Below are 26763 nucleotides of genomic sequence, written 5' to 3'. Positions count from 1 at the left end.
TCTGTCCACGAATCAAAGAATAAAGTTGTTTTCAGCACCTAGGGGACTGTTTCTAAAAAGTTTATAGGTCAAAATAAAGTCAAAATTTACCATAAAGTTAAAAATTTTTAATAAAGTCCAAATTTGTCAAATTATGGCTTTTGACAAACTTTTTGTGTTTTCTTGAGAGCAATTTATGTAAAAATCGTCGTGGAAGCATTGTAAATCAGGAACTGCGACACAATTAAACCATATTAATCCATAAAAGCAGGAAATATGTCACAATGCCCACTAGGATCAGCAGTAACTTTTATCGCAAATTGTCCATTTTTTTTATTGATTGTTACGTATTTAAATAATTCTTATAAAACACTTCTTCATAAACGTGGTCTTTTTGAAGATCAACAGTTTGGATTTTAGGAATAGCCTACTGACATTCTGTAATACAAAAATACTTAGAGCTAAATCTGTCACGACGCACTTTTATAATACATAAAACACCTCGACTTTTCGACAAATATTACGTTTGGGTCTGAAATCGACAATCATTATGTTTGGGTAACTGGCATCAATTCGAGGAAAACTGTGGCCTCTACAAACAAGCAATTTCGTTAGGTTAAAATGAAGTCAAAATTTGATAAAAATAAAGTCTAAAAAATTTTTTTTAGGGTAAAATTAAAATGATCCTAGTTATATATTATTGTTGCTTTATAGATCTGATTCTGTGTAATCCCCTCTTTTTGTTTGATTTCATTATGGCTTGTCGGGATCGTAATGCCTAATTTTATATCATTTTCATTCGTTATACGCAAACATCGTAGCTATTATAGATTGCGAAATGCTTATTTGGAAAACTGTCCGTATAATTTTGAATATGCATTATTTCTTGAATTGCTAATATACCATTTTAGAAAAAATAAACTATCAAATTGAGTTACATTTTCAAAACTTTAAATGGTGTGGTAGCTCTAGCTTCTAGAAAGTAATTTTGGAGGCGATTTACATTATTTACATCTTAGTATAATAGCTGATAAAATACAAAATCGGCGGCGATCATCATAAAAAGCATTGATACTCTACAGCAGTGGTCGGCAACCGCCGGTCCGCGAGGAGATCGTTACCGGTCCATAGCAGGGTTGCCAGATTAAATTTTGATTTAAACCCAAACTGTATCGTAGGGAAAAAGTACAAAAACAATTAGATGCATTTTTATATTTGAAACACATTAAATATCGTTTAAATATACTCCGTGCTCTTGTAATGTTAAAACAACGTGTGCTTGGCCATATTATATTTAGTTACATATATATACAACGTCCCATAATTAAATGATTTATTTTTTTAAATTTAAGCAGGAAAGGTTTAAAAAAAACGTAGGCTATGGCCATGAATTTTAATTAGTTTTAGCAAGCCTCCATAAAAATGAGAGAGAAAATCCAAAAAGCTGAATGCATTTTCTGACATTAACAACGTTAAAAAAAAAACAAAAAAAACAACAAGATTTTTGAAATTTGGTATCAAAAAACCTGGCAAGCCTTGTACGCATGTCTATTCAATGCTTTTCAGGTGTACTTTTCCAAATTGCCATTATTTTATTTTTTAAAGTTTTTGTAACGCAACTATAGAAAGTGTCATGGAGGGCCGGTGGTCATAAAAGGTATCTAAAAAACATTATTACATAATACAAAGTGTGACTTCTTACAAAATAATGACCTAAAAAAAAGGCGGCTTAAAATAAGCCACGGACTGGATTTAATTGCTTGGCGGGCCGGATGCCGCATGCGGGTTTCATTAAGTTCATTAATTTCTAGAGGGAGCATCTCATTGCGGCAAAACAAGCTTAAAGATCGCATTAAAAAAGTTGTAATAAATTTCATATATGAACATTTGTTTATATTTAAGGCCGGTCCGCGACAAAATTACAAATTTTAAACCGGTCCGCAGTACAAAAAAGGCTGCCGACCCCTGTTCTACAGTGCTAATAAGTGTTTAACAACACATAACCTCAATTGTGATACCTTCTAATAGAGTCCGATGAAATAAACACACACAAGTGCATATTTTTACAACTCGGGTCAATTGGAACAAAAACAGCTCAGGAAGATTAGAAAACACTTTGGCGTTTATATTAGGCCTACCATATGTCCTCTTTTAGGAAAATTTGTCCTCTTTTCTCAAGAAAACTCAATGGTCCTCCGAGGACGCTTAAAAATGTCCAAATGTCCTCTTTTTTCGCATTTCGAGTTGCTTATACTTTTAACAAGACTTTTAGGTGAGACGTATTTATTTCCAAAAAAATAGTCTAGCCATAAAACATGCTGAATTGCTAGTTTAAAACAGATTTTCCAACAAATTGCCCTACCAGCCCTGCCTTCTTGATTGTTATTGCAAATATTGCGCTTAAAAAAATGGCAACAGAACCTCACATTTAAAAAGGCCCAATAATAAAGCAAAGGTGTGTATTTTGTAGGCCTAGCCTATCAGCGCGAATTTGGCGAAGATACGTGGATGACACGTTTGTTATAATAAAACCAACCTGATACAGCAGATCCTGGACCACCTAAACAGCTTGGAAACAACCAAAATATTCACAATGGAAACAGAGAAAAAATGCTCAATTTCATTTCTGGACTCATTAATCACTCGGAACCGGTCAGGTAAACTAAGGTATTTAAAATTCAAGTAACTCAGTGAGATCGCTACTTGAATTTCAGATCGGACCATCCTCTATAGCACAAACGCTCGGTTGTGAACACCATGCTACACCGAGCTTCAAAACTTTGTACAAACAATAAGGACGAAGTTAACGAAATTAAACATGTTAAAAAGGCCATGAGAATAAACGAATACGCCGAATGGCTGTTCAAACCCCCCCAAAAAAATCTAACCATTTAACAGCTAAACCAGAACCTACCGGTCTGGCCATTATTCCTTACATTCCAGGTCTGGGAGAAAAACTAAAACGTATTTTGAAAAGCCAAGACATTTCTACTGCTTTCAAACCGGCCAGAAAAATTGGAAACATTTTACCTTCACCAAAAGATCCAGTTAAACCAGAAAAAACGTCAAGGGGCTGTTTATGAGATTCCCTGTGGTGGTTGTTCGGCAACATACATAGGGGAAACTAAACGTTCCTTTCACACCAGGAAGCTTGAACACATGCGTGATGTCCGCAGTGAAAGGGCATCCCGGTCGGCTCTGGCAGAGCATGCGGTTAAACTTCGACACGGAATTGACTGGGAACCGCACTATTACAAAAGACGGTTCATTGAATCATCCCGGTTTGACAAATGTCCTATCACCAACGATACGGTATCCGGTTATCTACTCGTTGTTGTAGCCAACGCAATAGCTGATAAACGCTCGTTGTCCGACGGCGCAGTTCTGCACCGGATGACTTCGTCGCTTCACAGCTGATCGCATACTTCAGCGACGTCTAGATTTATTAATTTTAATGTGTAGTCTTATGTTATACCCTTAGTATATAAGTTGGCTATAAGTTGGCTAACGCACCCTCGTTTTAATTATTAACCCTGTTGAGGTCAGCTGATATCTGCTGCCGAAACGTCGGTTTATACTTCGTTTATACCAAAAGAGCGATTTGTATCTACATTGATATGATGCCTGGTGGAGCTAATTTTATTTTTTTATCAAGATATTCTTCAGAAGAGAGATTTCTATCTAACGATAACGCAATGTTTAATTTTTGCGCTGGACATTTTTATTTGCGCTCGACATCACAGCCTTACAACTGTGGAGTAAATGTCCTCACAACACGTTTGTCAAAATTAGCTCGTGCATGAGCAATTTGTTGTGTGCCCAATGCGAAAAGCCTCCTGAATTTACAGTTTAGCGCCAATTTTTTCAAACCAATTAAACATTTGTTTCACGCTGGGAAAATTACCAAAAGGGGCGCGGCTGAAAAAAGATCAAGAACCACTGGTCTATAGCATACAGGTGGTTCTCAGCAGATGCCTTCATTTTTCTTTATTATTCTTTAAATTTAGACAACCATAAAGCAAAATAAACTATAAATTATAATGCCATCATCAGAAAACTCTGTTTACTGATGAGCTACGCGAGAAGTGTCCTTGTTTCAAAAAAGGACGTATTAATTTCGAAGCCGAATGCATTACTTGTGGATATGGCACGTTTTTCTCAAACGTAACATTTCTACTTTCGTTTTACTTGCAGGCAAAAAATGTTCTCTTTTTGGGTGCTGAAAATATGGTAGCCCTAGTTTATACCAGGTAGCAGGCATGGGCAAAAAAGCAAGCCTAAGGAAACCTTGCATATCTTAATGGTTTTCAGTTTATTTTTTTGCATGTTCCATTTAAACCTCAAATTGAGATCCTAAACAAATGGATGCTATGTTCACCTCATATATACTCGTACGCTTCGCCGTAAAGACAATGCGATTTTGCAATAGCACACGGGAACACACAATAAGACCTAAAAAGCAACAATGCATAAAGCCCAAAAAACTATAAAACCATAGTATTAAGACAAACGACATAATAAAGCCAAATACGCAGTAATATCCAGTACAGCATACGATCAAAATCGTCTGACTAAGACCTAAATCTGTCGGAATAAGGCCTAAATTCATCAGAATTAGTTCTAAATTCATCGGAATAAGGCCTAAATTCAACGGAATAAGGCCTAAATTCTTTGGAATAAGGCCTAAATTCTTTGGAATAAGTTCTAAATTCATCGGAATAAGGCCTAAATTCAACGGAATAAGGCCTAAATTCATCGGAATAAGTTCTAATTTCATCGGAATAAGACCTAAGTTCATCGGAAGAAGGCCTAAATTCATCGGAAGAAGGCCTAAATGGCCAGAATAACGCCCGAACCTGTAGGTAGAGGGTATGGGACGATCGGGGGCCATCGGTCTGGCATCGGCCGTTTTGGTGACTACGTTTGGACGCCCTAGTCTGACCGGCGCCGTCAGGGCGCCGCTGTTTCGGCACCGGATTTTTTGTCCTGTTTGGGGTTATTGGTGGGTAATGGGTGGGGTTAGAAAATGGGTTAGTGTTGAAACTTTTAGGGGAGTTAGTGGTGTACTTAGGGGTGGGGTTTGGGGTTAGTTAAAGTGTTGTTTAGGCCTGATTTTGACCTTTTAGGTCTTATTCCGACGGATTTAGGACTTATTACGATTTAGACGGTACTAATACCATAGGTATTAGTCCTATTTTGGTCTTATTCCGAATTGTGTTTTATTCTGACGTTGGTGTTGTTCTTATCTTGGTCGTATGGCTGGAGTCCTAGCACACTTTATTTCACGTGTACCCACAGCTAAAAAATAGAATAATTAAGCAACAAACGCAAAAAAGTTAACAACAGTGCAATTAGATGGACTGTGTTGTTTATTATTTTGCACTACATTTAACCGCTGATCAAGCAACTTGACTTCCTTGTAGTGTTAATAGTTTACAAACCTGCGAATTGCTAATGTCAGCTGTTCATGCTCTGACCGACCTTTTGCTAGGCTAATTGTGAGCTGCAATTAATTAAGATCAGCAATATGTTTTATTAGGATTATATTATGTTATTTTTTGTATTATGTTATATTTAATTTCTATTATGTGGAAAAAATTTAGTATTATGGATACATAAATATTAAAAACTATAAAAACATAAGTTTCGTTTATTACGTTTAATATGTTTATAAAAGAAACATTTCCTTAACGCTACATTAATGACCACAAAGATTTATTAATAGAACTGGTAAACCTTTTATATCTTTAACACCTTATTCTATTTTTTCGCTTCACGTGTACCCACAGCGAAAAAATAGAATAATTAAGCAACAAACGCAAAAAAGTTAACAACAGTGCAATTAGATGGACTGTGTTGTTTATTATTTTGCACTACATTTAACCGCTGATCAAGCAACTTGACTTCCTTGTAGTGTTAATCGTTTACAAACCTGCGAATTGCTAATGTCAGCTGTTTATGCTCTGACCGACCTTTTGCTAGGCTAATTGTGAGCTGCAATTAATTAAGATCAGCAATATGTTTTATTAGGATTATATTATGTTATTTTTTGTATTATGTTATATTTAATTTCTATTATGTGGAAAAAATTTAGTATTATGGATACAAAAATATTAAAAACTATAAAAACATAAGTTTCGTTTATTACGTTTAATATGTTTATAAAAGAAACATTTCCTTAACGCTACATTAATGACCACAAAGATTTATTAATAGAACTGGTAAACCTTTTATATCTTTAACACCTTATTCTATTTTTTCGCTTCACGTGTACCTACAGCGAAAAAATAGAATAATTAAGCAACAAACGCAAAAAAGTTAACAACAGTGCAATTAGATGGACTGTGTTGTTTATCATTTTGCACTACATTTAACCGCTGATCAAGCAACTTTACTTCCTTGTAGTGTTAATCGTTTAAAAACCTGCGAATTGCTAATGTCAACTGTTCATGCTCTGACCGACCGTTTGGTAGGCTAATTGTGAGCTGCAATTAATTAAGATCAGCAATATGTTTTATTAGGATTATATTATGTTATTTTTTGTATTATGTTACATTTAATTTCTATTATGTGGAAAAAATTCGGTATTATGGATACATAAATATTAAAAACTATAAAAACATATGTTTCGTTTATTACATAGAACTGGTAAACCTTTTATATCTTTAACACCTTGGGTTTCGTTTGATAACTTCTATGTTGTTCTTGCGTATGATATGAGAAGTATTTTGCAAGTTTGTCAAGAACAGCAGACAGCAAGGTCGAAATAATGTTGTCAGAAATTCAACCCACAGGTATAACTTATAAGATTATGCCTAAATAAACGCAAAACCGAGATCATTGAAAAGTCAAATCATTCCTGCAATTAAGTCTTGCTGCCTCGTACATTTTGTGCATTTGAATCTTTGAACTTTGTTTAAATATTAACTTTTGTTTTATTTACATTGCCTGTCATTTTGTTAGTTAGATAAGCCTAATACTTTTCACGACATTATAAACATTTAAATGTAGTATATTCCTAGAATTGATTTCGTATTCGAAGATGTTAAATTGAACCAAATTTGTTTTGAAAGGTTCGGTTTGCAGAAGTGGAGACGAAGAAAAATTACATCAGAAAGTACTGAATATGCAAAAGAATTTAAGAAGGCTTGACATCCTTATAGCATGCCAGACAGTGGTTCTTGTAATTGTATTGGCAGTTTTTGCTATAATTACGGTAAGTTTAAAAAAAAGGCTGTCAGGAGGTCACTATTAACAAACGCAAATGTATATGTCGGGTGAAAGTAGAACAAATTGTTACCGCTTATAGATGATGACGTCACGTCACAAAGTTCATAAAAAACATCCAAAACAAGTAATCCTAGGAAACTTGAGGTTATCGTTCCATGTAGTGCACAAATATGCAACTGAATTATTAGTTTCAATATATTAAAGGAGATGACGGTAAAGCCTGCTGAAAAAGGGATATGGCCTGGTGAAATAACATTTGTTTTGTAAAAAAGTTACATTTTCACGGTAAAAATAATTTTACTTTTTTTTTTGACCGCCGTTCCGGCAGCTAATGTTGCACCGGCGATCGCCGGATAGAACAATCCTGGTTACTTTTGCAACTGATCTATGTCATACCATATAGATTTGCATTGAAGTTATAATGGATTACCATTTTGTAATATGTTGTTTTTCAGGTAAAACTCGGTTGTCAAGATAACTTAAGTATGTGGCCGTTTTTTATTGGTTTAATTGCATTAACTTTTGCTTTTTTTAATGTCGAACTCTTTTCATTATTTAGAGTCTTTAGACACTAAACCAAGCCAGCTGTTCATGAAGGACAACCAAAACGACAGTTTAATTTCACTGATTAATGGTTTGTTGAATTAATTCTTGATGCTCTAACAAATTAAAAACAAAACACTACAAAATGTAATGCATGCATTATGAGCCCTATACAAATTGTGAATTTCAATTAAACTGATGAACTTCTAAATAATTTACTTTTGCGCAATTTTTATCTTAACTTTTAATTTTTTTATGGAAGACTAATTGTGAGGAATGCATTTTTCATTTCAGAACTGCATGTCAAGGATGCTGAAGAGATACATTCTAAAATAAATCGCAATTATAACGTCCTTCAAATGATTCTTGGTGGGTGGTTTCAGGACTTAAACTAACTGTATTATGACAGATAGCTTTTATCGAAAAAAAGTTAGTTTTGTAAGATTTAATAACAATGTATAGCTGACTGCTTTGATGAGTTGGTTTGTAGTATCCAGACTTATGGATTATTCGCGACGGCAGTCTCAACTGCTGACAGGGAATTTTGCTATATGCAATTTTTGTATATCTACCAGGCTGATATATCAAATTTGGACAATGCGCTAAAGGCCGTACAAAAATGTTTTACGGCACACAGTGGGCCACGGAGTGTTTTATAAAAAAAAATTGGGCCACGGAATAAAAAAGTTTGGGAACCGCTAGCTACACTAAAGTAAAATCTGTGAGATAGAAAATTAATTATTACAAAGTATATAACTGTCTACTGTATTTGTGTTACAGAAGTGCTTTTGCAGCGGAGTAACACCACGGCAACAGAAAGCTTGGGATTAACAACACGCTTTCAAAAAATTGAAGGTACCACACTAACTACATATTCAAAGTTACAACGGATACTGACGAATTTTAAACATTTTGGCAAATAAAATTTAGGTTTGTTTTGGATAGCTTTTTCCCCTGAGGTTCGATTTAAGATGCACTTACCACTACCGTACAAAAGGTAACATGGAAAACGATAAACCCAAAAATAAAAAAAAATAAAATATCGAAATTATTTTCTCGACATTGCATTTATTAACAAAGATATTTAAACAACCATAGTGAGAAATTTCTCATATGGTGTAAATAATGGACGTTTCGGTAGTAGATACCAACTTACCTCTTCAGGTGTTTTTCGTATCGAAGTTTAACCGCATTCTCTGTCACAGTCAAACAGAACGCTTTTTCGTGGCGGACATAACGGATTTTTTCTAGTTTTCAAGTATAAAGTCTTTAGTATCTCCTATGGAGATAGGTTGCAGAGCAACCCCCACAGAGAATTTCAAAAACTGCTTCTTGTCGTTTCTCCAGTTAGATGAGATATTTTTGTAAGGGTACCAAATTTCCATTTTTCCTTATAGACCACCTCGCTATATCCCCAAGGAATATGACCGTTTTTATTACACAATGATGTTATATCAATTCCTCGCAAACTGGTTATCTTTGAATCTTATGATCGTTATTTTTTATGGTCGTTTGAAAAATGACCGCTTGAAAATATATTTATTAAGAACACATATTAAATATCGATTTTAAACACAAATTCAAATTGATCTGTATTTTTTAGATTGAAACGCCTTTATTTTTTTTTATTCTGTTGCAACATATTATTATTTAACAATTTGTTTTGCAGAACTGCTAACGCAGCAAAAAATGGAAACAGAAAAACAATTTCTCAACGTTCGACAACAGCTGGGTAAAGCTTTCTTTTGAAGAATTAGAAACGTAAAAGTCACCAAGCATAATGCGTCACATAATTTATAAAACGTGCTTTGAAGATAAGATATAGCGTACACTTGTATCCGATTAAAAACTGAAAAAAAAATAATATCAGATGAATTTCGCTTTTGAAGCGAACCTGGTGGTCGGTAAATGCGCCAACTACTAAAAAACATTTTTAAAGAGGTTTAAGTACCGACCCTCAAGCGTACATATTGCTGTTTTATTTTTAGTGTTAATTTTGTTTCTATTTGTAGCGATATCAACTGCAGATGTGTTTCACTCAAACGAGAAGAAGACAAGTGACACACTCTTATTAATTCAGAAGCAACAACAAAACTCAACTGGTAGGTCTTCGCGTTATAGCCTACAGTCTGTCAGTAGAATTGGTCGGTAAACACTAAACATATACATCCCCCAATAAAATACAATTGTTTTTTTATATCGCTTTTCACCGGTTAAAATATCTAATGGTTCTCGACCTGTATGTGTTCGTGTTACGTGTATGCTTTTCAGTTGTTCCGATGGTTAAGCTTGTGCAAAGAACATTTTGTGCGGCAAGCGACGCACTTTTGAAATAACAAAAATGCTTCTTCTAGTAGTTTTTCTAGTAGCGCTTCATCTGTTTCAGTTTTCTTTAACCAATAACAAACTTCAGCGATTAATTTGTGTTTCCTTGCCTGATCTTTCATTTCAAGTCATTTAATTCAAGACAGTGTTGCAATGACTTAAGTCATAACTTAAGTCGTTTCGTTCCAAGTGACTTGATCATTGAATCAATTGACTTGGGGTGTAATTGAGTGTTTTAACTTCACAATCTTTTTGGTTATTTATCTGGTCGTCTCTAGATCCACCACTGACTAGGTGATCCGCGCTCAAAAAAGAATAAGAACCAATTACCCATTAAAATTAATAAACACGGTAAGGTGTCGCGAAGAAAATTACTAAAAGCGGTTGTGTCCCGAAAAAACAACAGTAAAGCTGAAGTGTCGCAAAAATAAATAAATGTGATTTTGGTCGATTTGTTTTACAGATTTGTTTTTGCGACATAGTAACAAAACTGGAGCAGATCGACGCGGAATTATGAAGCACATTTCCGAAGTTAAAGGTATTTTTAACAACAAAGTAAAAATCAACAATTTTCATTGTTGTAGTTGACAGATTTTGAAACCCATTATAAAAGGCGATGCTTTATAAACGTTGGTTTTAAAACAAGTTAAAAAAACACTTATATCTTTATAAAAGGCTAATAGAAATACAAGATTAAAACAAGATATGTCCCAAAAATTAACTTTAAGGAAACTTCTGTAAAATGATTTTATTACAAACACAAAATAAAAGTTTAAAATACAGGCATAATATCAGCCGAAAGAAAACTGTCCAAAAATAATTAAAAATGCTTAATACAAAGTTCTACCTATATCCACAAGCTGTTTTTGAATGGAGAGGACATTGTCTTCCATTTCTTGTTTTCCCTGAGTGAGAAATTCTGTAATATAAATCTAAGATTGTTGCGACAAAATGCAAACGTTTAACGTGATTCGAGAAACCATGACAAAACTCGTTTTGGCAAACTAAAAAACGGCAGGTTTATCGTTATGCGTTAAAAGAAATTGTACCTTCAACTCTGGAAAGCTGATTTGTTACTTTGTGGCCTTGTGCATTTGTGCGGTTACTTTGCTGCGTTAGTAATTCTGTAACACAAAATGGCTTTAGGTTGTTACACCCGCAAGGCCAAAGGTTATTTCATTTTCTATTTTACTTCCACTGATGATCGGCTAAAATTTGAATTTGACAAATTATGTAACAGTATAGTTCGTTAGACCGAACTGAATTTGAATTAATCATTTATTGTACATTATGATACATATTTTTTATTTGGGCTTAAAGTTAATTTTTGGGACATATCTTGTTTTAATCTTGTATTTCTATTAGCCTTTTATAAAAAAAAAAGATATAAGTGTTTTTTTTTATAAAAAAAAAACATATAAGTGTTTTTTCAACTTGTTTTAAAACCAACGTTTAAAAAAGAGTTATCGGTTACCTTTTTTATTTAAAAGGTTTTAAAAATGTTCCTTTTTCTTTAAAATAGGCAAAATCACTTAATGTATTTCTAAAGACAGGTGTTCAAATATTACCAAATAGTTCAAAAAATTGGTAAAACTGTGTGATCTTCGATTTATGCTACAGATTTGCTTGTGCGGCAAAGTAACAGCACGGAAGTAAAATGTAGCCGAATTTTAACTAAATAACTTTAAATTAGCATTTTTATAGTTTCTCTTGCAGAAGCTTTACAGTAATTCTGAGTGAACTGACCCTTGGAGATCCACTTTATACATTGGCATTGTATTTTAATTTTCGTTTTCTGTTTCAGAATTGCATACTAACGGTAAAAAAGAAACGTAAGAAAAACTTTTTAACATCTCAAAACAGCGTATGCAGTGTGCCAGTTTATTAATAATGTCAAAATATCCCCAACTTGCGTGCCAAACATTTTTCTATGTTTAGTTTTGCACTGACCGTGTCCGAGTGTGGCCAAATGTGCGAGATTTCGTCGAGTCCCTAATCTTGGTCCGACTCTACACCCTGTATATTTCACACACTTACGTTACTAAAATAAGATGAATATTTAGCAACCCATTCAAAGGGCTCATAGAAAATGTAACAAACTGTCACGAACACAATACTGTGCCCGCTATTTTGGAATATACTTCGACGCTTTCAATCGATACCTAGACTTGTTAACTAACAGTTTCTCTTTTAGCTTGCTTTCTCAGTCGCACAAAAACCTTCGTGCTTACTTTTAGATTGCCCTGCTTTAACCACTGATCTCTATGAAAGTTTCCCTCGTAACTTTTAATGTAGAATGACCTGCTTTATAACAGTAAACATCGCGCCACCTTTGGAGCATTGTAAAGTCATAAATGAAAAATTTAACGCTCACAGAAAATAATGTTAAATACAACAGTTAAGACACTAATTTATGACAACAACACTGCACATCGAACTGGAAATGTGCACAACCATTTAGTTAGCGCTGGTGTTAGTGATGTAATAATAATGGTAATGATGTTGTATGATGTTATGGTTGCACTTTCTTAAGGTGATATAACGTGTGCGTTAAATCATTTGGCGTGCCCTGAAAAATCATCTATCGTGCCACTTGTGGCATGCATGCCAGGGGTTGCCGACCCCTAGATTATAGACTATAGCAGGGTTTAACTGTGGTCCACGGACCATTGGTGGTCCGCGATGACTGCACAGGTGGTCCGTGGCGATATGACAAGATATTAACCACATATATACGTTGTACAGTACGTACCCTTTCAACGATAAATTGCCGCAATTATTCAAAACCCAATGATTTCGAAAGCTTTTGCTATATCCAATATCGTAAAGTTACTTGTTGCACTATAGTTGTAGTCAAAAAATTGTTTATGAAATATTCTCGTATTTCTCGTTTATGACGTAATAATATATTCTTGTTTGAGAGAGCATTTTATGCTCTTACCAACATAAAGACAAAATACAAGTGAAGACAAAATACAAGTCCAGATTTTCCGTGGACTTATGAGTTTGCCTTTCACAAATAACTCCGAGAATCGATGATTTAGGCAGAAAAAAACATTTGCATCCGCCCCATTGACGTTGTCCGTTTTTTAAATAAATAAAATTCGGTTTTATTTATTTTTTGCTTTGTATTGCGGTCCGAGAGAAAACAGATTCACAAATAGTGGTCCGCGGTTCAAACAAGTTTGGGAAACCCTGGACTATAGACATACACCCCGGATGCCAGTAATTATGATCAACACATTTGCATTGCTGAACAAATCAAGCACTGTTTCCTACACGATAATATAAATATATTCAGTGGTATAGGATTTAACCGATTCGTACCGCCTCAGCAAAAATAATATGTGAAATTGGGATACTTTCAGGAGGCACGATAAATTCAATCTTTTATCCAGTTTAAGCTGACAAATCCACAAGCGCTGTTAGTATCATTGTTTTGCTGAAATTGAAAACATTTGTGCCAACGAAAATCCTAGATCTGTGCCTGGTAAGAGAACCGTTTGTTAACGAGGTTGTATCTCACCTAAGGATACATCCTATACTTTCTATTGTTTTCCTAGTTAACATTTTTATTAAAATATATTTACAGAAAAAATATTGTCAAATACAAGCAGCATCAACGAAAAACTTTTATTGATGCAGAAACAGCAAGTAAATTTAACAGGTAGGCTATGGTGTTATTTAACGGTTTCACTGATCACATTTTTTACGTGAAAAATTGTGAGTTAAATTATTTTTGATATTGGAACGATGATATTTTTTACCACAACGCATGACAAGTTTGAGAGATGACGTCACCAATTTTCGCCGTAACGGGTCGCATACTGCAAGCAACTTAACAAGCATGAGGTTAACTTTAATGTCATGTACAGATATGCAACTAAGTCTTAGTCATAAATATATTAAATAAGTTAAAAAAAGAATTTTCGCGAAAATTCGTTTGACCACGTACACTTGGACTTAATTGACATACCATTATAATGACATTGATTGGAACTTTATCCTCCTAAATTAGCTTGCAAATTACTTTACTTTGATTTAAGGCATTCAAAATGATGTCCTGGAAAACAAGTTAACATTGCAAGTGATGCTTTGTGAAACAATTTATATTACAGATTTTATTCTGTGACAATATAACTACACGGAAGCGAAAGGACGCGAAATTAGTTTAAGGTTTTCCAAAGTTGAAGGTATTCTGTTGAGTTAACAAATCAGCATTTTAATTGTAAACATTACAGTATACAGGAAAGGACACCAAAATCTTTGAAATGAAACGAACTCGGCAAAAATGTTTCAAAGAACCATTGCGAAAGCCTGCAATCGCGTGCCAGACAATACAATATTAGTACTTCAATAGAACTTGAATTGTCGCCTTGATGTGACGTCTTAGCAACTTAGTATTTGTATCGTGAGATTCCTTCTTTATGATTATTTACTTTAAAAATACGGATTTCACAGAGACTATGTTGTAAAGTTTAAATCGAGTAAATTGACACTTTTGCTATTTTGTTTCACGTGATTGCAGCGTTGGAAGCGCAATTACTGGCCAGACAAATCCCATTTGCTAATGATTCTTTTACACGACATTTGTTCTATCTTAAATTTAACCCGATCACCTGCATTTTTCTAACCGATCGGATTGTTTGGGCACAATCGATAAATGTAATTAGCTTAAACCAGAGGTTCTCTGCCAGTGGGCCATGGTCACTGGTGGGCCATAAGAACATTTGAGGTGGGCCATAGACCAATTTAAAAAGCTAGATTTGGTTTTATTCGTGTCATTATATTTAATTTCACAGGAATAATCTGTTTTGAAATATGTTCTGCTGTGTTTTGTTCTAAACCTATTTTAAAGCTTTTTCTTTCATAAAAACTCTATTGGGCCACAGAATTTTTTTGCAACGTAAATGGGCCACGAGGAAAAAAAGGTTGAGAACCACTGGCTTAAACACTTTTGTAGATGTCAATTTAGGTCGCGACCCAAAATTGAGAGGCCGTTTAATTTGGTTGGGTCTACGACTGCAGTAGTTAACATGATTAGACTGATTGGGATTGGCTGTGGGCAAGAAAATTTCGGAAGTAATACGAAGACGTGGCTCATATTCAATAAATTGGAATTTACGATTGCTATTGTTCATGTAATTATAATTTACTGTTGCTATTGTCTTCATCAGATTTTGTTCTGTTCAGCTTACAAAACATTCAGTGAAGAGAATTGGGTCGCAAAAGCTTCGCTGCTAAAATTATACGCTTAATATTTGGGTCGCTTTAAGCATTGTTTAGAAACACTGCTTTCGGCGATAAATCATGTTTACATATAAATCAACCACCGATTAAACGATACCAAATCTACGTTATCGGAACGGCCACCGTTAGAATTAAACCGAAACTTTATTCTCTGTCTCACTCTAAGAGTTTAGACAAACTTGGATAAAGAAATATGTCAGTTTGACCTGTTGCACGCTGCAAAGCTTTTTCGTTTCAACTCAGTAACACTCCTCTTGTTAAATGTTTGTAAAAGGTCAAATGCTCTGCCTGGCGTCTGAAAGGTAATGAAATTCACTTAGCTCCTATTTAACAATTTACGCCACTGCTGGTGGCCTTTTATCTGTTCTATACCGTTGAGCCCGCTTGCAATTTCCCGTCAAGTCAAAGCAAGGGTCTGTAACTTTACCGGTGAGCATCACAGTTTACTGGTGCTTCTTTCTCGTTTTGTAAAAGCCAACAATCTGGAAAAACAAATCACCCGCAAATTCACCTGTTTTTATTTTCATGTTTTTTGAGGGAAACGAAATCTAGCTGTAAAATATTGTACTATTTATGTCACGTTTAAAGTTTTGTAAAGATTTAACCTTGACATGCCGAAGTTGCTTAGGCAGTTTTGTTGAGGCAGATTAGGTAAGTTATTGGCCCCCAACTTTTTTCCTCGTCCCCTTTCAGTTTGGAAAACATACGAGACCCCCAATTTTAGGGTACCGTAACACAAGTTAATCATAAACATAATTAGGTAAAACCTAACGTGCTCGAAATATAGATAAAGTTAATATTTTATAGCCTCAATTGAGTGAAAATGATGTTCAGCGATTTTCGGGGTGCTACAAAACGCTTGTGCTCACGTCTACACCCCAGACATGGCCTTGCGAAGTCGACTCTATAGTTACATAAATGTTTTAATAAGAGACTGCTGGTCTTTACATCCCTATGTTGTTTGCAGAAGCTGTTGTACTGCAAAACAACGACACAAAATTTGAACTGCATAGGATCAAAAAGCTGCTCATGAATTTGAAAGGTACGATACATCAAAATTAAGTTTTATTTTACCGAACAAATATTTTGTTTGCTTTTTTTGTTTGTGAATTTTAATTGGCGAGGAAACTTAAATTATGATATGTTTAATAAATGTTTAACCTTTAAACTGATAAAAACTTATACTTCACATTCTCTACCTTAACTTATGATAAACAAAAATCGACTTAAACAATTTTCAGGGGTAGTTTCTAATACCATCTCTAACGTTTCAAAATAATCCCCAACGATTTGTGTGGTTTTTCAGATGAAAAAAATTAACACCAGACTTCAACTTGAGATATGCTATCGTCGCGCAATTAAACTACAGGGTAATGCTATAATGTTAACATGTAACTACATTATAACTACTAAATAAGGTTTGTAAATTTTTAAAATAGTTGCAGTGCTTTTTCACCATGTTAAAAAAAATTTTCACCATGTTTCGAAACTTTTCAAATGGTACTACATATATGGTCTTTTATATTCCTGCTACATCTAAATAGTATATAATTTTTGCGTTAGAATAAAATAGAAAACATTACAAATATATATGTGGTCTTTATTCGTTATAGTTAAAAATTAAGTCACTACAGGTGGTACGTCGCCAAAAAACATTAGATTGGGAGCAAATGCCCTAAAAAGTTTAGCCAGCATAAAGGCATAAAAAATTTCGTAATAAAACATTTTATTTTCTCCAGTTAGTTTGTTAACAATCTTAACGTCCAATTTTAGTTATAGAAATGACAATATATTTTTTGCCAATTTTAGCATTAAGATTTATTGTTATGAAAAATACGTCTTTATTGTTGAACTTTATTCAGATCAAACAATCAGAACAGAAGAATATGCTGAACGTCAAATAGCACAATGTTATTGTAAGTAAGATTTGGAGCAATGTTTATTTCTCAAACATTTTTAAAGAATACAGAAGGATAACTGTGGAGATTATATAATGGGACGTTAAGGTACATTGCAAAGTATTTAAAATGGCGATCTCCCGCATTTCCTCTTGGTAATACGAAAGGTGTCATTGGGTATTGGATCGAATCGCGATACTTTTGAGTTAAAATATTGGTTGTATGTCTCGGATAACAATTATTAAGTATCGGATAACTTTTCAAATATTTTTTAGATTATAATATAAGTTTACGTGGAATTACTCTGCAATTATTCAGAAAGTGACGTAACAAAAAATGAAAGCCATTTAATTTAAACTTTAGACAAGAATAACATTACAAGATTTGTCGACGCTCTATCCACTGCTGCTCGTGAGATTTACCTGTCCGACGAAAGTCTGTACAAGTATAAGTACGACGACAGTAGTGGAAAGTCAATTACGGATGGAGGAAGCGATATGTACGATGGTGGAAATAAGGTTGTTTATTTTTAGTTAAATTCGGTATACAATAATCACTACAGTGACACCGATAACTTAAAGTGAAAGTAAAACGACAATTCGATCTATATTTGCATGCTGTATTCGTTTCTAAATATTTATATTTAGCTTACTGTGGAAACTGATATTTCAAGTCGTCAAAATCTGCAATACAATACATCCTTTAGGTATGTATTTAGTATTTTCGAAGATACACGTTTTAAGCATTTAAAATTTTGTATTTCTTCTTTTAAAGGGTAAAACTATTATCAACATGTTTTTTGACAAAATTGTGTAATTTGGTTTTATCTGCTTTTTAGCTGACATTAGTGCTTGCATTACAGTGACAATAACACTTACATTGGACTTACCAAGACTTCGCATCCATTCACTTTGTCGATGGTTGTTCGTAATACGGATGGACTCAGCCATGAAATTCGCTTGATGGTAATAGGCCTACTGCTGACTTGTCTGCGACACCAGACGTAAACAAAGTCAAAGTTACTTCAGTAATTTTTTTAAATAACCTGGCCTGAACTTAAGGGTTTAAATTGTTTCATTTTAACCATAATGGTCTATTTACCTTAGGTTTATACGTAAAGCCGTTTAGTTCGTAATTGCTGTATTTTATGACTCTGTTGTGCACATATTGCGTAAAATCGAAAGAATTTATCATTTTTGTGTAATGGAATTTATTTTTGATGTTTATTACTTCACTTCACTATTATCCAAAACTAACTTGAATTTTGAAGTCATTTTTTATGCTTGAAAAGTATTTAAAATAACTTGTTTACAACACGGGTAAATCCATTTACAGCAGGTAAGTTTTGTTGTTAATTGTAACATATTCGTCTAATATAGGAATACTTATCCGCAGAATAACCGTTTATATGCGCTGTAAACCACCAATCAAATGCCAACCTATATTTTCAGTTTACGATTTTTGTACACAAGTTGTAACGGACCCCTGCCATAAGACTGAAATAAGAACAACACCAACGTCAGAATAAAACACAATTCGGAATAAGACCAAAATAGGACTAATACCTAATGCTATTAATCCTATCTAAATCGGAATAAGTCCTAAATCCGTCGGAATAAGACTTGAAAGGTCAGAATCAGACCTAAACAACACTTTAACTAACTCAAAACCCAACCCCTAAGCATCACTAACTCCCTAATAATTTCAGCAACCCATTGTCTAAACCCACCGATAACCCACCAATAACCCCAAACAAGACCAAAAATCCGGTGCCAAAACAGTGGTGCCCTGGCGGCGACGGTTAGACTAGGGCGCCCAATCGTAGTCACCAAAACGGCCGATGCCAGACCCATAGCCCCCGATGGTCTCATACCCTCTACCCACAGGATCGGGGTTATTTTGGCCATTTAGGCCTTCTTACAATGAATTTAGGCATAATTCCGATGAAGTTAGGCCTTATTCCGATGAATTTAGGCCTTATTCCGATAAATTTGAGACATATTCCGTTGATTTAGGCCTTATTCCAATAAATTTAGGACTATTTCTGATGAATTTAGACCTTATTTCGATGGATTTAGGCCTTATTCCGATGAATATAGGTCTTATTCAGACGATTTTGATCCTATGCTGCACTGGGTATTACTGCGTATTTGGCTGTATTATGTCCTTGGTCTTAATACTATGGTTTTATAGATTTTTCTGCTTAAGGTAATGTTGCTTTTTTGTTTTATTGTGTGTTCCCGTTGTAACCCTACAATACATTGTCAAACATGTAAATGTCTCTGTGCGTAACAAACGTTTAAGTAACACCAAACATCTTCTGTGTGCCAGCGCTTCTTAACCGGTGTGCCGCGGGCAAACGGAAAAAAAATAAGAGACATACTTTTTATAGTGGACATATTAACATATTTCTTTCGGCTTAGCTCTCATTGAACATACAGTACTTGAATGATTGTGCTATGAAACCTATCCTTTTAACAACTTCAAAACAATAAATTCAAAACAAATTCCGGTATACCAAAACAAAAATCGAGCTCTTTTCGCTCGCCAGGTGCTCCGTCATATTTTTGGTGGTTCACCCAGACTTAAAAAACGGTTAAGAAACACTGAGCTGGACACAGGATGCGTAGCTATTCAAAAAAATGAAATTTGTGGCGGACAATAAATGTTAGATTCTGGTCAAGTCGAAAATTAAGGACTTTGTTACCACTTGCTAATAACTTGCTTCCGTGATTATTTTATTCCTGTGGGAACGTCAAACTTATTTCGTACAAAAATATTAAAACACACATATAGATATCAGGTTAATTCACAAATCAAAACACTTGCAAGAGATTTCATTTTTTGTTAGTATCTTTTTTTTTCTTTTCAGTAGATCGTTGCAATTATGAACTTTAATTTATTAGGAGCACGGCAACCTTGGAGCGGACGGTTCTGGCAGTTGGGCCACATTTGGGGGATATGTTTCAGTTCCGCAAATATCAGCTTACTATACCGTCTACCAGGTCTATGAGGCTAACGACCCTTCTATTGTACAAATATACTTCTATATGTACAGTACAGAGGTAACATCCACAAATTAATCCTTGTACCGGCCTTCTAAATGTCTTTGTTGTTGTTTGTCTTGGGAGTTAACGAACACTCCCCCTATCTGGCAGCAATGTTACTTAAGAATGTATTTTTTTGAAAATTATTGCAATCTTTTGCCAAGAACACAATAACTGGCTTTACATATATTTACGTTTCAGCTCTTTAATTCAACTGGGTCAAGAACGTTAACCTTAGAAGTGGGTGTAAGAAATACAGATAACACGAACAATACAGCCATATTACGAGGAACAATGAATAACGTTTACTTCAACTACATGCTTCTTTCAAGGTATTCAGTTTAATTACATGACCGTTAGTTCTAATAGAGTTTTAGGAGAATTTAGTGCAGTTGATTATACGTACGTTTAACAAGACAACCGTTGTGTTCGGAGCTTTATTTATCAAAATTCCCTGTATTTATTTTTTTACAAAAAACAACAATGAATTCATTTTTCTCGTTTTACAGTCAAAAAAATATTCTTTATTAAATCGTATAAGTTTTAAAAGCGATACAGAGTTTCAACAGATTTTCTTTCCATCAACCATTTAAATCACCGAATGGCCAAGCACGCCGTTAGAATCGATATAACTTTGTAATAAGTATTATGATTTAACTACAAACAAGGCATTTGCTGGTAAAAAGCAAGTTTGTGGTAAGATTCGAATTCACGGCAATTTCCTCGACCGTTCCAGTGCCGTCGATTTTGTGATCGTACACCTCCCTTAAATGGGACCTTAGTTTTAAATCAATCAAAACAATTTATAGGTCTTGATTATTTAACTAGGGTTAGCCATTTCGGAAAGTCTTAGTATTGGCAACGCCAACGGCTCTTGAGTCATAAAACACATTATACTTTCAGAAATCTTACTGAAGACTTAATTCATTTTTAGACGCATTTTAATTGGATGTAAACATGTGCTGTTGATGTATGTGTCGTTAGATGTTTATTGTGTAGTTTTTGTTTTTTTCAATCAACACATTTTTTATATAATCAATACATATTTAATTTAAGCAAAATAAAAAGTAGACATTAAAATGTTAGCAACAGGCAACAAGAAAGTCGTGAAACACTTTATAACAGATCAGGTTAACTTCGTCGGAACGCACTTTTGCCTCCCTTGGGCTGCGATGTTTTTATGGTAAACTTTCAAGAACATTTCCTTTAAAATCTAATTGTTGTTCTGTTATATTTCGTTTTTAGGTCACCGCCCACTTACATGTCGTCAACCGAGGTTGAGACCTTTCTTGAAAAAGTTTTGCTCAGTTTTAAGAACACATTTTGGTATATTTCAAGTGGTCCATTTCCGAATTAACACTTTGCTGTACTCTTAATGTTGATTGCGTTTTCTGTTTTGTTAAACCATTTAACTATGTAAATATATCACGAAACTTGCAGTTAAATGTGTTATTCATACATCCATTGGGCATCACTTTTATATTAATACTCATCAGCAGATTATACTACATTGGCAAAACGGTGTTTAATCTTAAGCACCAAAACGCTCTAAACTCGACCCAAAATAGAAAGTTATAAAACTTGGTTACAAGTGTATTAATTTTATTTAGGCGAATTTAGTATATAAAATTCATATAGAAATGCAAAACAAACCACAAATGGTAAAACTTCAAGCTAAGTGAAAAGTAAGAAATATCCATATCAAGTAAAAATTTGCCTTATAAGTTTAATTATTTGCCTTGAACTGCATCGTTCGATCTCGTCGGTCAAAAATTCTATAAGCAGTAACAATTCAAAAAACTAGCATCTGCGTTTAATTACAGATCTTACCACCGTAATTTATTTGACGTAAAGAGTATACGTCACACTCTCTATAGGTGAATTGCTACCTCTACTTATATACCTTAAAATGAGTCCAAATAAAACAACATTTGCCTTTTTTATTGAAGTTTAACTTTTTAAGTGCTACCATAAATTGTTAGATTTATTGTAAATTATTGAACTTTTGTCATTTTTTTATATTAGAACAGGGGTGTCCAACAAGCGGCACGCGTGCCAAATGTGGCACGCGACCAAATAAAAAATGGCACGCAAGCCCCCCTAAATTACTTAATTTGCAATTCAGCCAATTGTAAAAAAATACCTAATTAACCTTTGTGGAAAAGAAGCACTATATAAAATTAACAAATACAACTATGTGTGTAACAGAAATATTTGAAGCGTAAATATAATCTTGGTAATGACTTAAAAAATGTAAACATTTTTAATGCACAAGATTGCCCAAACAGGTTTATTACAAAATAGCCTATACAAGACTATATACTGGGTTTTAAATATACAAACATAGTTTTAATCTTAGACAAAAGAAAAATACTTAGTTTTATAATTTTTAACACCTGTGAACATCAAAAATAAAGTTTAGGTGAAATCTTGCAGGTGTACAGCCGAAAAAAATCAGGGTGACGCCAGTCTGCTTTCTGTTACAGGTTTACACCCGAGATTTTTTGAAAGCTGTTTGTGTGCACACTTAATTAGCAATTTGCACACCTAAATTCCAGAAAATAGTTGAGTAATGCTAAATTTTCGAACCTCAGGTGTGCATAAAACGTTGATTGCACACCTAAAATTTGGTGATGTAAACCAGAGACATGAAATGCATACTGGGGGTGATGGGGTGCACCAATTGTCAAAAGTGTATAGGTAATCCTGGTGAATATTTAAATTTTTGGGGTGCATGTTCGGCTTGGTGATAAAACTCGCGGGCGGTGCACTAGCGATACCTTCCACAGTGTCCAACGCGGATTTCAAATGTTGTGGCCTGCTAAAGAGTTCAGCCAAAAATTTTGTTGCCAAAATCCAATGCTGATATACTGCAAAATATACACCAGAAAATCTATTTTTCACTGTAACAGTGATGATATTTTTGTAATTTTTGCTATAATTTTATTTTAGGGGAACAAATGATTTGCAATACATACAAGTCTTCGGCACCGGTCTAGAATCCAATCGATTTTGTTTATATAACGAGTTGTCAATATTAAAATTGCAAGGAATAAATAAATGGGAGAATAAATATAATGTGGTAGGATTCTTGACAAGTCTTCAATCAAACAAACATTTTGCATATACCTTTATTTTATCTTAACCTACACAAATTCTGTAAAACTCCCAGTACAACATAATATTTCGGCACTGGTCTAGAATCCTATATACCACAATTATTAAATTAACACACAATATTTGGGTTGGGGTGCGAGTTAGCAGTTGGGTATGGGTGGGTCAGGTATTGTTATATTCTTTATTTAATAATAATACTACTTGACCCGCCCTAACCCAAATAATATACGTTGTGGTAGGATTCTAGACCAGCGCCAAAATTTATGTTGGCATTTACAAGACGTAATACTAATTTACGTCATGGTGAATGGTCGGAATGGTCGGAATGGTCGGAACGCTCACTAATTTAAGTGTTACCCCGTTAAAACAATTATTAAACCAATGCACAAAATTTGAGTTAGGGTGGGGGTTAGCGTTTGGGTGAAGGTGGGTCAAGTGTTATTATATTTAATAATAATACTGTGAGCGTACAAGCATTATGATTTACATTTTAAGCCTTCCAATTTTTTTAACAAAACCGTTCCATAAAGCTATAGAAGAACTATTAAAAGTAGATGGTTACTACATGTGCGTCAAAGATAAACACACTTTTAATTAACCAATCGCTTCAACGTTTTACGTAACAAAAAACGGCGCTGGTCTAGAATCCTACCACATTGTTGAAATAATTCTTAAGCAATGCTCAATATGTGGGTTAGGGTGTCGGTTAGTGTTTGGGTGAGGGTGGGTCAAGTATTATTATTTAATACTATTATTTGACTCATCCACACCCAAACGCTAACCGGCACCCTAACCCAAATAATGTTCGTTGTGGTAGGATTCTAGACGAGCGCCCAAAAAACATGTTTGAAAAAGTTTCACCAGGAACATTCAAAAGAACAAAATGCGCTTGCTTTCTACAACCCACGTGGCACTCATAAACATAACTGACCACGTTACGACTATTAGGTGAGTCATTCAAATGTCAGCATCAGATGACTGACAGTTTACTTCCGAATCAGCACTAATTTAAAACTCAATACAGGACATCCAGCAAAGGCCACTGAAGGACAACAAAGCTGAGGGTAGCAATACATTTTATATTACAGTCAAACTTTCCCCAAAATGAAGACTACGTTCTAAGATAATGCCAGTTTTTGTAGAAAAATTAGGCTTCACAAACGTGCAAAAAGTTTCGGCAAATCTGTTGGACACCGCGCCCTCGTTACTCGTCATTACACGCTCGAATGAACAGAGAGAGCACTAATGCATTTCTTCACAATTCTTTATGAATAACTGGGGTCAATTTCCGTCTAATATTTTTGATATCATTTATTTCTTGTCCAACTTCTACTAATATAACGAAGTAATTAAAAAAGCATTCAAACGAAAAAAAGTGTGCAGCAGGTAATATTTTCAATCAGATATTTTGGTTTGCTTCTTCACCATATTAGGGGAAAGCGGGGGAAGGGGAAGGCAAAGTAAGTTACATTTGGAAAGCTGCAAACGTCCTAATGAAAATTTAAACTCAACTTTATCGACTTTCTGGTTTGTAACTAAAAACTGAATAAGGGGAAGCCTAAATAAGGGGGGGGGGGGGGATAACTATACATTAAAACTACTATTAATCTTATCTCCACAAGTAACACTTAGCACTAAAGGCGAATGGACGATTTTGTTTTTACCTTACCATGCAGCTGGCATCCAAGGTAATCAAGCAAAGCGGATAAAAATAGGTTTACTTGGTTTAAAATTTTAAATTAAAATGTTGCGTGACGCATTAGACACAATAAAGAGTTTGGCCTCGGCCTAATCAAATTATTTCAAGTTTGTATTAAAAACTTACAGATTCTTAGTTAATAAAACAGAAAAAGCTATCGTCTATCACCGTTAATCAAAACATGTTTAGCACCAGCCATCGCCAAACAAACAAAGCAATTTTAGTTGAAGAAATTATATGCTATATATACCTAAGAGTGCAAGTGCGTTTTTCAAAGGCTTATTTTAAACCTAACTAATGTTCATGGAAAATGAAATAAACAACTTTGGTAGAACCGTGTACACATCCTATGGACAGGTAAAAGGTCACATACATATAAAACTGATATACTGTTCAAACTTCGTGCTCCCCTTTTTTAGATCATGGCACTCTAGAAAAGTTAAAAAAAATAGCTTTTGATTATGAAACGACCTATACAATGTCCTATAAAGCTGCTAAGCCAGGGGTTCTTAAACTAGGATCTATGGACCCCTTGGGGGTCCGCGAACTAGTTTTAGGGGGTCCATGAAGGCCTAATTGAAATATTAGTGTTTATTTAAGAAGTAATTAATTTATTAAAGAAATCAATTTAATTAAAAATAAAACGGTTTGGCACTGTATTTAGACTACATTTCACTTTCACAATTTTGGACTAAAATCAGCAAATTTATGTAGTCTATTTGTACTGTGACGTCAATTTATGACGTCATTTTTAACATTATTTTTGCCTACAGTGGTCCACGCGAGATGAAAGAAAATTTTAGGGGTCCGCGTTAAAAAAAGTTTAAGAACCAATGCGTTAAGCAAACAATTTCGTCCTTATTTTAAAACAGTGGCTCCCCAACCTGGGGGCGCCGACCCCTAAGGGAGTCGCAATGAAAGACGTTGCCATGGGGTCGCCGTATACTATTGGTGAAAAAAATCCCAAAAAATATATGTAGGCTAAACTAAAAAATAAGCATTATAGCAGGAGCAAGAAACACCGCCTGTTAAACCAGACCCCTAACTTCATTACTAACGCCTCTAATAGTTTTAACGCTAACCCAATATCTAACCCCACCCACAACCAATTCCTAACTCCAAGCAGGGGCAAATAGTCCAATAACAGAACAGTTTCGCCCCAACTGGCGCCGTTAAACTAGGGCCCCCAAACGTCGATATCAAAGCCGACGGTGCCCGACCGGTGGCCCCTATCGTTACACCATTTTGCTACAGTTTTAGGTGTTATTTATGTCTTATTTCGAAACATATTATTGCGTCTTTGACTTTATTACTTTATTATGTCGTATGTCAAAATATTAATATGATGGTATTATAGATAAGTTACATATAGGGCTCGTAAAAGTCAATAAAGTTAAAAAATTTTAAGGAACTCGTCTGTCCACGAATCAAAGAATAAAGTTGTTTTCAGCACCTAGGGGACTGTTTCTAAAAAGTTTATAGGTCAAAATAAAGTCAAAATTTACCATAAAGTTAAAAATTTTTAATAAAGTCCAAATTTGTCAAATTATGGCTTTTGACAAACTTTTTGTGTTTTCTTGAGAGCAATTTATGTAAAAATCGTCGTGGAAGCATTGTAAATCAGGAACTGCGACACAATTAAACCATATTAATCCATAAAAGCAGGAAATATGTC

The 26763-nt window shown here is 34.5% G+C and overlaps 2 protein-coding genes and 1 long non-coding RNA gene across 3 annotated transcripts in view; all 3 read left to right on the top strand.

Annotated features, from left to right (window-relative positions):
* Positions 1–17758, top strand: part of LOC146140712 (uncharacterized) — a 46341-nt gene extending 28583 nt beyond the window's left edge. The window contains exons 21-22 of the mRNA XM_083392679.1: positions 17190–17243; positions 17589–17758. Of these exons, the coding sequence (XP_083248805.1) occupies positions 17190–17243; positions 17589–17758 (224 nt within the window). The remainder of the gene's footprint in view (positions 1–17189; positions 17244–17588) is intronic.
* On the top strand, positions 6633–16389 carry LOC146140713 (uncharacterized). Its single transcript, XM_083391542.1, has 11 exons — positions 6633–6773; positions 7053–7195; positions 7665–7692; positions 7769–7843; positions 8047–8121; positions 8533–8607; positions 9422–9484; positions 9765–9854; positions 10541–10615; positions 13670–13744; positions 16295–16389. The coding sequence occupies exons 1-11, from the start codon at positions 6749–6751 to the stop codon at positions 16387–16389; spliced, it is 819 nt and encodes a 272-aa protein (XP_083247668.1). The 5' UTR covers positions 6633–6748.
* A 2391-nt stretch (positions 17759–20149) lies between the features above and the next one.
* LOC146140711 (uncharacterized) lies at positions 20150–21653 on the top strand. Its single transcript, XR_014501276.1, has 3 exons — positions 20150–20290; positions 20474–20604; positions 21518–21653. It is a non-coding gene; the product is annotated as an uncharacterized LOC146140711 (long non-coding RNA).
* The last annotated feature ends 5110 nt before the right edge of the window (positions 21654–26763 follow it).

The sequence above is a fragment of the Ascidiella aspersa genome, chromosome 6, assembly GCF_963924565.1.
Source record: "Ascidiella aspersa chromosome 6, kaAscAspe10.2, whole genome shotgun sequence".
NCBI lineage: Eukaryota > Metazoa > Chordata > Ascidiacea > Phlebobranchia > Ascidiidae > Ascidiella > Ascidiella aspersa.
The sequence above is the reverse complement of the archived record's forward strand: the minus strand, read 5'-3'. Positions and strand labels throughout refer to the sequence as shown.

What these genes read in the sequence shown, in the direction of transcription:
- LOC146140713 (XM_083391542.1), top strand. Translation starts at nt 6,749, where the DNA reads ATGTTGTCAGAAATTCAACCCACAG. An exon ending in TTTAATTTCACTGATTAATG is followed by an intron (nt 7,844 to 8,046) that starts GTTTGTTGAATT and finishes TTTTCATTTCAG; the next exon opens with AACTGCATGTCAAGGATGCT. An exon ending in CAACGTTCGACAACAGCTGG is followed by an intron (nt 9,485 to 9,764) that starts GTAAAGCTTTCT and finishes TTCTATTTGTAG; the next exon opens with CGATATCAACTGCAGATGTG.